Source organism: Zingiber officinale, chromosome 1B (assembly GCF_018446385.1).
Source record: "Zingiber officinale cultivar Zhangliang chromosome 1B, Zo_v1.1, whole genome shotgun sequence".
NCBI classification, from domain to species: domain Eukaryota; kingdom Viridiplantae; phylum Streptophyta; class Magnoliopsida; order Zingiberales; family Zingiberaceae; genus Zingiber; species Zingiber officinale.
Genome location: NC_055986.1, coordinates 151,624,737 through 151,636,411, shown reverse-complemented (window position 1 = coordinate 151,636,411; position 11,675 = coordinate 151,624,737). Strand labels below are relative to the sequence as shown.

The 11,675-nt window shown below is 38.2% G+C and overlaps 1 protein-coding gene and 1 long non-coding RNA gene across 2 annotated transcripts; both read left to right on the top strand.

Annotated features, from left to right (window-relative positions):
• The first annotated feature begins 8,425 nt into the window (after window positions 1-8,425).
• LOC122043429 (zinc finger BED domain-containing protein RICESLEEPER 2-like) lies at window positions 8,426-10,041 on the top strand. The gene is made up of 2 exons (XM_042604032.1): window positions 8,426-9,040; window positions 9,136-10,041. Exons 1-2 carry the CDS (start codon window positions 8,426-8,428, stop codon window positions 10,039-10,041), a joined length of 1,521 nt encoding a protein of 506 aa, XP_042459966.1.
• A 98-nt stretch (window positions 10,042-10,139) lies between these two features.
• Window positions 10,140-10,592, top strand: LOC122009702. The gene is made up of 3 exons (XR_006119642.1): window positions 10,140-10,186; window positions 10,253-10,356; window positions 10,446-10,592. It is a non-coding gene; the product is annotated as an uncharacterized LOC122009702 (long non-coding RNA).
• The last annotated feature ends 1,083 nt before the right edge of the window (window positions 10,593-11,675 follow it).

The following is an 11,675-nucleotide window of genomic DNA, read 5'->3' as shown; positions in this document are numbered from 1 at the left end:
AACTTCACAACTAGGAAATAGGCTTATGAACAACATGTAACACAAATCCTTTTTAGTTAATTTCATAACATATCACATGGAGGTCTATGATCATACTAAATTAGGTTTTTGAGTTTCATAACCCCTAATGTTTCCATCATGGCTGAAACTTCTTCAAGCAAACAAACATAGCTTCTAACAACATATGAACATGAATCTCTAACAAATTTCATAACATATCATAAATAAATCTATGAGCAAGTTAGATTAGGTTTTAAGCCTCATGAACCCTATATTTCTATCATGGTCGAACCCTTCTTCAAGCAAGAACAAAATCTCTAGATAACATATGAACATGAATCTCTAGCAACTTTCATAACACATCATAACTAAATCTAAGAGCAAGTTAGATTAGGTTTTAAGCCTCATGAACCCCATATTTTTTATTATGGCCGAACCCTTCTTCAAGCAAAGAACAAAATCTCTAGATAACATATGAACATGAATCTCTAGCAACTTTCATAACACATCATAAATAAATCTAAGATCAAGTTAGATTAGGTTTTAAGCCTCATGAACCCCATATTTCTATCATGGCCGAACCCTTCTTCAAGCAAGAACAAAATCTCTAGATAACATATGGACATGGATTTCTAGCAACTTTCATAACACATCATAAATAAATCTAAGAGCAAGTTAAATTAGGTTTTAAGCCTCATGAACCCTATATTTCTATCATGGCCGAGACTTATAAAAAGGAGAGAAAGTCAATAAACATCTCAATAAGAAGATCAAGCTTAACATCACACACATAATTTCCTTTCTAACTAAAATCATATCATAACCTATCAAGTTCGGAAGCATGGTTTCTTCTCTTCTTTTATTTCAAATTCTAAGAGTTCGAGTCTTTCGAGGAAACCGTAAGCAACTTGTACCACAGGTGAGGGAATACTTACATCCTTATTCACTTAAGGAAAGAGGGATCTTGCTTGTGGAGCCTTCCTAGAGAGGGGTCTTCTTTGTTTTTGGTTTTCGGCAAGGAGATATTGGGAGGGGTCTTGGTCACGGTGAGGAGGAGGAGGGAGGAGGAAGAGGAGCAAATGAGTTTTCCTCTTTAATTTTCCCTTTTATTCATCATGAGAGGAGGAAGGGAAAATGTATTTTTCCTTCTCCTTTCTTTTACTTCTCTTTAATGAAAAGAGGAAGTAAGAATCCTCTTTTCTTTTGAGAGGGAGAAGGCAACTCTCACTTCTCCTTCTCAATGAAAAAGAATATCTTTTCTTACCCTTAACTATATTGTCACTTCTTCCTTTAACAATAATTTCTCTTGGTCTATTGGTTAACACATGCATATATCTAGTAAGAGATCCAAGGTTCAAGCCTTGGGCATCTCTCTTTTTGGTTCTATTTTTATTTTTATTATTTTTTTTTTTTGCAAATTCCACATAAGGCCTATTTTTATTCATGATAAAAATATCTAAAATCTTGCTAGGTACCTTAGGGGGTGTTACATCAGGTATTACGAGAAATGCATTTGGGGTGTTGTGGCAGTCATGCCGGAGGCCTAACACTAGCTCAGAAGGTGTTGTTGGCTGGATACTTCTGGCCCACTCTACAGAGGGATTCTCAGCAGCTGGTAAACACTTGCCTGTCCTGCCAGAAATATCAAAATCTGACACATCTACCCACCTCAACGCTGAAGACCTCTATAGTTTCTTGCCCATTCGATCAGTGGGGTATGGACATTGTCGGACCCTTTCCTATGACATCTGGTCAAAGGCGATTCCTATTGGTGACCATGCACTACTTTTCCAAATGGGTGGAAGTTGAAACTCTGGCCAAGATTAGCGAGAGAGCGGTTATTCAATTTTTATAAAAGAACATTCTATGCCGATTTGGCATACCCCATAAGCTGGTATCAGATAATGGAAGGCAGTTTCAAGGTCTGAAGATCTAGGCCTGGTGTCAAGGGTTCAAAATTACTCAGGCCTTCACCTATGTAGCGTATCCATAAAGTAATGGGTAGACAGAGGTTATTAATCGAAAAATTGTGCAGGGACTTGAGATTAAGCCAGATCATGTTGGAGGAGACTGGGTTGAAGAATTGCAAAGTATTCTATGGACCTATCGTACAACACCCCGGGAAAGCACAGGGCTTACTTCGTTTCACCTGGTTTACGTGTTGGGTTCTTCAGGCCGCGAAAACCACTTTTTCGCATCGCGGAAACCCCGAAACCCCCACCAACGGATCCGTGCGAAGAATAAAATTTTGAAAGACTACGAGTACGAGTTTACAAACTCTAGATCTACATTAGAGTATGATTTTTACCCTTGATGCATGCCTTTCGCGAATCCCGCTCGTTCAAGGTGCCAGATCTCAAGATTGTCAAAGTAGACAACCCTCTAGAAGTATCCACACGAACAAATCGATGGAGGGAGAACCTTAGAGTGTGCTAGTACTCCAAGAAGGTCTCGGCAATGGAGAGGAGAGGGAGAGAAGAATTGGAGCAAGGAAGAAGATGAGAGTTACAATAGGCTTGAATGAAATTCACCTCATCAAAACCCCCATAAGTGGCCGACCACAACAAAGCTTGTAACCCCCTTCTCATTTAATGTGGAGATCACATTAAATAGGAGATTTGTAACCTCCATGAGGTGGCACACACATGTGCTAGCCTTGATGATGTGACATATCATCATTGGCCACTTAATGCCAAGTCACAAATGATGTGGCATAAAGTCAAGTGAAACTTGACTCTTCCTCTTCCTCTTCCTCTTAAGTCAAGTCAAACTTGACTTAATCTCTCTTATGGTTGATCTAATCCAACCATTTAATTCAAGCCAATTTAATATAATGAATCTAATTCATTTAATTAAATTGATTCAATGAGTCATAATCTAAATTAGACTCATTGAATACATGAATCAACTTGAGTCCAACTCAATTAGCCCAATTAGGATTACTCTTAATCCAATTTGATTCATCAAATGAATCTAATCCTCTTGGTTCATCATATGAACCTAATCTCCATCTAATTGTCCTTAGTGTGTGACCCTATAGGTTCTTGTAACGTTGGCAATGCCCCTAAACCCATTTAGGAGCATAAGTAATGAGCGGTATCTAGCAACACATCATTACTACCCAAGTTACAAGAATGTTGAGATCCAACATCACCTTGTGACTACTAATTGTAACTCCTCACAATATATGACAAGTGTCCTTCTATCCTAGACATCTAGATTGATCAATATAAGGCATAGACCGTGTCATCCTCTGACCAATCTAAATCTTGAACTCCAAGTAGACTCACTAAATCAAATGAGCTCAATATCTCATATTGACTCATTTGTACATGGCCATGCACTTTGTGGTCTCACTCTATCAAGAATATCGATGTCTCTCCCGTCATATAGGAGGAATAGATCCCATCTACATCCCTCACATCCCTCTGCATAATTCGTTACATACCCAGTAATCGCCTTTATAGTCCACCCAGTTACGGGTGACATTTGACGAAACCAAAGTACATAACTCCTTATGTAGGGATCTATGGTGACTTCAGGTGCAAGGACTAGTAATCATACTAATAGCCACATGAGAAAGTATATGACACTCATATAACAATCCATGATATTTCTCATGGCGGGTCATTCAGTATACATTCTCCAATGCATACCCATGTGTCATCTTGATATCTCTATATCCATGACTTGTGAGATCAAGTCATCGAGTTGACCTACATGCTAGTCTTATTGCATTAACATTATCCTTGAATGTTAATACTCGACTAGGAATGATTAAGAGTAGTGTTCCCTATATCATCTCACTATCGATTCAACCAATCGAATCATATAGGTAAGAACCTTCTACTCAGGGGCGTTATTATACTTAGTTTATTTGCCACCAATACAAGTAAGCATAATAACTAAAAACCAATGCCTTTATATATAAGAATATGATACAATAAGTCCATAATAAAATCATCAAATGATTGGCTCTAGGGCTCTAACTAACAATCTCCAACTAGCACTAGTGCCAATCAGTGTAGGTTCTAAGCCCCAATAACCTAGTGTGACCATCATGCTTTCTCTGTGCCAAAGCCTTGGTCAAGGGATCTGCGATGTTAGCCTCTATGGGTACTCTGCAAATTTTCACATCTCCTCTGTCGATAATCTCTCGAATGAGATGGAAGTGCGTAGTATGTGTTTGGTCCGCTGGTGTGAGCGAGGTTCCTTCGCCTGTGCTATAGCTCCATTGTTGTCACAATAGAGCTCAATAGGGTCAGCAATGCTAGGAACCACCCCAAGTTCAATGATGAACTTGCAGATCCAAACTGCCTCCTTTGCTGCCGCTAATGCAGCAATGTACTCAGCCTCTGTTGTAGAATCAGCAACTGTGTCCTGCTTCGAACTCTTCCAGCTCACAGCACCACCATTAATGCAAAACACGAACCCCGACTGCGATCGATAATCATCCTGGTCGGTCTGGAAGCTAGCATCACTGTAACCCTTTACAGCTAGCTCGTCATCGCCTCCATATATCAAGAAATATTCTTTAGTCCTTCTTAAGTACTTAAGAATATTCTTGACCACTATCCAGTGACTTTCACCTAGATCTGACTGGTATCTGCTCATCATGCTCAAAGCATACGAGACATCAGGTCGAGTACATAGCATGGTGTACATGATAAATCCTATGGCTGAGGCATAAGGGATCTGATCCATGCGGTCTCTCTCCTCTCTAAAAGAGGGACCTTGAGTCTTCAAAAGACTCACGCCATGTGACATCGGCAGAAATCCCATCTTGGAGTTCTGCATGGCAAACCGAAGGAGTACGTTGTCAATATATGTACTTTGACTTAGGCCAAGCAATCTCTTAGATCTATCTCTATAGATCTGTATGCCAAGAATACGAGATGCTTCACCTAAGTCCTTCATTGAGAAACAACTCCCTAGCCTTGTCTTGACAGACTGAAGCAAAGGAATGTCTTTCCCAATGAGTAGTATGTCATTCACATATAATATGAGGAAGATAACTATATCCCCTACAACCTTCTTGTAGACACAAGGTTCATCTTCATTCTTGATAAAACCAAACTATTTGATTACATCATTGAATCGAAGATTCCAGCTCCGAAAAGCTTGCTTTAGTCCATAAATGGACCTATGCAACTTGCATACTCTGCTAGTATGCTGTGGATCTACAAACCCCTTAGGTTGTGTCATGTACACATCCTCGAGCAGGTTTCTATTTAGAAACGCAGTTTTGACATCCAACTGCCATATCTCATAGTCATGGTATGTTGCAATAGCAAGCATGATCCGAATGGACTTAAACATCTCTACTAGAGAAAAGGTTTCATCATAGTCAATACCATGAATTTTCTTGAAACCTTTAGCTACAAAGCGACCCTTATAGATAAGTCCATCCATGTCAGTCTTTCTCTTAAAGACCCACTTACACCCAATGGGTTTTACCCCTTCAGGTGGATCAACCAAAGTCCATACTTGGTTGGTGTACATGGATTCCATTTCGGATCTCATGACCTCTAGCCATTTCTTAGAATCTGGTCTTATCACAGCTTCCTGATAGGTGGTAGGCTCATCCTCTATGAGTACAACGTCATCATGGTCAAACAAGAGAAATGAGTATCTCTCAGGCTGACGACGTACCCTATCAGACCTACGAAGAGGTATGTTTACTTGAACTGGTTGTTGTTCCTCAACTCCTTATGGAACAACATCATCCACAACACTTTGTGGTTCCAGTTCAACTTCCATCGATGCTTCAGTGCTATGGTCCGCATCTTGAACTTCTTCAAGATCGAACGTACTCCCACTAGTCTTTCTAGAAACAAAGTCCCTTTCTAGAAAGACCCCAGTCTTTGCCACAACTACCTTGTGCTGACTGGGAATGTAGAAGTAATATCCCTTAGTTTTCTTGGGATATCCAATAAAGTAGCACTTGTCGGATTTGGGTCCTAATTTGTCTGAGACTTGACATCTAACGTAAGGCTCACAACCCCAAATCCTCATAAAAGACACCTGGGCATCTCTCCTAGTCCATATCCTATATGGTGTCTTTATCACGACCTTGGATGGAACTCGGTTGAGTATAAAAGTTGCCGTGTCTAGAGCATAGCCCCAAAGATATGTAGGAAGATCTGTGTGACTCATCATAGACCGTACCATATCTGATAGGGTATGATTCCTTCTTTCGGATACACTATTCCACTGTGGTGTTCCAGGAGGAGTGAGTTGAGATAGAATCCCACACTCAGCTAGATAGTCACGAAACTCATGGCTAAGGTACTCACCACCTCGATCTGATCGAAGTATCTTAATACTCTTGCCAAGCTGATTTTGTACTTCATTCTTGAATTCTTTGAACTTTTCAAAGGATTCAGACTTATGTGTCATCAAGTACACATAACCATATCTACTGAAGTCATCAGTAAATGTGATGAAGTACCTATAACCGCCTCTAGCAGCGACATTGAAAGGGACACATACATCACTATGTATAAGTTCTAACAAATCAGTCGCTCTTTCGTTGTGCCCACTAAAGGGAGTCTTGGTCATGACTCACACGTCTCATAAGATTCAAAATCAAATGAGTCCAGCAAACCATCCTTATGGAGCTAGGATAAGCGCTTGTCATTTATATGGCCTAAGCGACAGTGCTAGAGATAGGTTTGGTTAGGGCTGCAAATGAGTCAAGCCGCTCGTGAGCCGCTAGTGAGCTGCTCGGTCAAAGCTGGGCTCGAGCTTGATTTTGACCGAGCTCGAGCCGAGCTCGAGCCGGCTCGTTTAATATTCGAGCCGAGTTCGAGCTGCTATAATACTGGCTTGATGGCTTGTCGAGCTTTTTCGAGCCAAGCTATATGTATAATATATGATTTTATTTATTCATGTAAATATTAATAAGTTTGGTGTCAATGTGTCATTACGTAATTAATGGTAAATACTGGGTAAAATTGTAAATTTTAAAAATTTATTTTTAAAATCTAAATTCAATTCCTAAATTCTAATTCTAAGTTCGCTCAGCCCTAATTTCTCTCAACTCGCAAGTCACAACGCTCAACCCTCACCCTTCGCCGCCGCCATCTCAACCCTCACCCTTCGCCATTGCCATCTCAACCCTCGCCACGATGCCACCTACTCAGCAGTCACCATCGTTCCTACTCAGGAGTCGCCGCACCTGCCTACTCAGGAGTCGCTGTCGTGCCTACTCAGAGTCTCAGCTGCACCCAACAAACCTCTCGCGTGCGTTTATTTTTTGGTGAGTTTTCAAAAAACACTATGTTCTGTGCATTTCTTGCTTCTTCTTGTTTCTTATGCCATAAATGCACAAACTTGGTTGTTCAAAAGATTCACAGCCCCAATTTAAAAAACTAGGGTTGTAATAGTGGCTTCAAAGTGGCATCATTTATATCATAAGCTTTTGGCATGGTGATGTGGTAGACAAAGCTGTCATCATCAGGCAACTCGCCGTGCTCGCCAGCAATGTAGGTACAGTTAGGAAGCGTGCCATTCACAAGACTGAAAAAACTATAGGGCGGCGATGACATCCCATATAAATATACACTATTCCTCAATATCACACTGACATGTTTGATGAATTTCACACTAACATGCTTGATGAATTTCTCATTGACATGCTTGATTAATTCAGAACCACTAGTGCAGTCTCCAATTATGTTATGCCGACTAATCCTCTTAGTTTTGTAGAATGGCAAATTTTTATCCTTAAATGATATATATCCCTCATGATCACTTACCTTCCGAAAGAGTCTAATTGGTTGTCCAGACTCCAGAAATGCAATTTGTTCCGATAGTCCAGAAATGCAATTTGTTCTCCTTAAAGTTTAATTGGTTGTTATTTTTTTTTTAAATTCTAACAAATTCTATGCACTATAAATTACAAAAAAACATATTGGCGTGAATCCTGCCTTTGTTTGTAGATTATCTTTCTCTTCTTATTTGTTTGAGTTTTTTATAATTTATTTGGCAATTTTTCATCTCTTGATCAGTTATGTCTATGGAAGAGTCATCTATTCCACTTACCATAAATAGTATCATAGCTGAAAGTAATGAGGTTAATCTTGAGATCAACAAGCAAATTGACACAGCTGGTCAAGAAACACAAGAAAATGCTGAAGAAAAAGAGGAAGAGGGGTTCCAAACAAAGAAAAGAAAAAAAATTTCAGAAGTATGGAATGATTTTGATACAGTGGATGGATCAAAGAAAGCAAAATGTAAACATTGTCAATCTCTTTTTACATTGGGTAAATCAGGGGCCACATCAAGTCTTTTGAGACATAGATTAAATTGTGTGAAGAGAAAAATTAATTTGCGTGCAGCTGAACAACAAACAAAGTTGAGTTTTTTGCCCATTGATTCAGCTTCACCATCCATTCTTACTTTGCATTCTGGAAAATTTGACATGGAACAAATGAGGGAGGCAGCTGCTCATTGGATCATGATGCATGAACACCCATTCACCATTCTTGATGAAGACGGGTTCAATTTAATGATGAGGCGTGGAATGCCGGAATGGCAAAAAATTAGCAGGACAACATGCAGAGCAGATTGTATGAAAATTTATGAGATTGAGAAAAAGAGGTTGAAGAAAAGTCTTGAGTGTGTTGATAAAATAAGTTTAATAACAGATTGTTGGAAGTCAAAGACTCAAAAGATTGAATACATGGTTGTCACTGGGCATTGGATTGATTCTTGTTGGAATTTACAAAAGAGAGTTTTAAGTTTCATTAACATTCCACCACCAAGGGGAGGTCTTCAAATTTCCGATGCCATTTTCAAGTGTATGAAAGAGTGGGGCATTGAAAATAAGGTTTTCACTATTACAGTTGATAATGCTTCAAGTAACGATTTGGCTATTCGATATATGAAAGATACCATTCAAAGGTCAAGAACATTGACATGTGAAGGAAATTTATTTCATGTTCGTTGTTGTGCACATATCTTGAACTTGTGTGTTCAAGATGAATTGAGGGAGATTGAATGTATTATTGGTAATATAAGGGAAAGTGTAGAATATGTAAATCGTTCAGAGGCAAGACGTGTGCAATTTGCAGAGTGTGTGCAACAATTACAGTTGAAGAATAAAAAATTGATTTGTGATTGCAAAACCAGGTGGAACTCGATTTTGAGATGTTAAGTTGTGCACTCAAGTTCAAAGAAGCTTTTAAGATGTTCAAAGAACGTGATCCCTTTTATGGTTGCTGCCCTCAAGAAGAAGAATGGGATAAAGCTCAAAAGATTTGCTCACTGTTGGAGGCTTTTTGGATAGCCACACATATTATTTCAGGTAGCGAATATCCTACTTCAAATTTATTTCTTCAAGAAGTTCAAAAAATAAAGTCAGCATTGGATATTTATGCACAATATGAAGATTTGTTTCTTAAGCAATTATCTAGTAAAATGAAAGAAAAATTTGACAAATATTGGGGTGATTGTAATTTATCGATGGCTATAGCTGCTGTGTTAGATCCAACCAAAAAAATGCTTGCAGTTGAATTTTGTTTTCCTAAGCTTTATTCTGAATTGGATGCCTCTAAGCATATCTTAAAAGTTAAGGAGATAATTAATTCTCTTTATGAGGAGTATGTTGTTGAAGAAACTAATAAAGGAGCGCCTCATTTACTTGAGTCTGAGAGTTTTGGTTCTTCAAGTGCTAGAAGAAGTCAACAAAATTCTGTGTATAATTGGGATGATTTTGATGAATATTGTGCAAAAGTTGAAACTTCAGAGACTAAGAGATCTGAATTGGTAGATTATCTTGAAAAGGGTCGTCTAAAGAAGAATGAGATTCCTAAAATTTTTTCATGTTTAGAATGGTGGAGGATGAATAGAATACAGTATCCAATATTGTCAAAGATAGCAGCTGATATTTTAGCTATTCCAGTGAGCTCAATGGCTTCAGAAGCAACATTTAGTGCAGGGACAAGAGTTATTGATTCTTATCATTCATCTCTCTCTCCAGACACGGTGAGACTCTACTGTGTGGGGGTGATTGGCTTCGACATATACATGGACTAAAAAAGAAGACTAAAGTAAGTTATATTTCATTATTAGCTTTCTAAGTTACATTCTAATGAATTTAATCGCTTATTTATCTAATTTTTACTTTTTCAGAAAGCTAAAACTTATCAAGAAATTTTTCTTCCAGTATCTACCTCTTAAAGTAAGATTTCAGTTCTTTGTTTATCATGTTGTTTCCGATGTAATTATTGTGGTATGATTGTTGCAGAAATTTGATATGGAATTTTGGAAACACATGTTAAACAAAGAAGAAGATATGGAAATTGCTGCAGAATTTTGATATGGAAACACATATGTTAAACACATGTTAAAGTAAGTAAGATTTTAGTTCTTTGTTTAACATTTGTTTCCAGTGTAAGATTTCAATTAAGCTTAATACCACTTCGTATTATTAAATGCAGGTTGCAGTATAGGTGGTATGATTGAGAATTTGATATGGAGAAGAAGATATTGATTGCTGCAGAAATTTAATGTTTTGAGTAGTTTGGGTGGTTTGAATTTGGAATATTATGTTTTTGGATTTGGTTAATTTTGTTGGGAATTTGAGATGAAGTTTGATATTTTGGCAACAAGAATAGTGTTTTATCATATAATTGCATTTTTTATTTATGTTTTTTTTATTATATATTTGTGTTGTGACTTGTGAATTTGTGATGTTCAACGGTTCAAGTAGTTTTTTTCTTTTATGAATAATTGGTGTTTTCATGTTTAGTTTTAGTCTTTTAGAGAGGAATTTGGTCATTTTTTATTTAAAGTTGTTATTGTTTGATACTTTGATTTATAGAAAAATTGGCTTAGGTTATGAATATTTTAGTTTTTAAATTCTGACAATTTTGAAATTCTATGGATTGTTTTAGAAAACTGATGATCTGCAATTCTGCATTCTACATTGTAGAATTAAAAATGGCTTAGGTTATGACTTTGGCTCGAGCTTGAAAGCTGGAATTTAATTCGAGCTTTTCGAGTCGAGCTCGAGCTCGAGCCGAGCTAACTTAAATCGAGTCGAGCCGAGCTCAAGCCAAGACTGGCTCGAGCTTGACTCGGCTCATTTATAGCACTAGGTTTGGTTCATGTCATTCGACTTGAACCTCTTGGTATTTATGTTATAGATAGGACTTTCAAGGTCTAGAATGTAGAGTCCGTTTATCAGAGGTGCACTACAATAGAACATATCTTTTAAATAAACAGAACAACATTTGTCCTTTATTGTAAAAGAGAAACCTTTCTTGTCCAAACAAGAAACTGAAATTATGTTCTTAGTTAAAGCAGGCACATAACAACAATCATCCAACTCTAGTACAAGCCCAGAGGGCAGAGATAGAAAATAAGTCTTTACAACAACAGCAGCAACCCGTGCTCCATTGCCTACGCGTAGGTCCACCTCGCCCTTTGCAAATGCCCTGCTATTTCTCAGCGCCTGCACATTAGTACAAATGTGAGAAGCACATCCGGTATCTAATACCCATGATGAAGAAATAGATAGATTGACTTTTATAACATATATACCTGAAGTGGAAGTCTCACTTCGCTTCTTCTTAAGATCTTCCAGGTACACCTTACAGTTCCTCTTCCAGTGCCCGGTCTGACCATAGTGGAAGCAGGTAGCATCCTTGGTGACCCCTCCTTTAGGA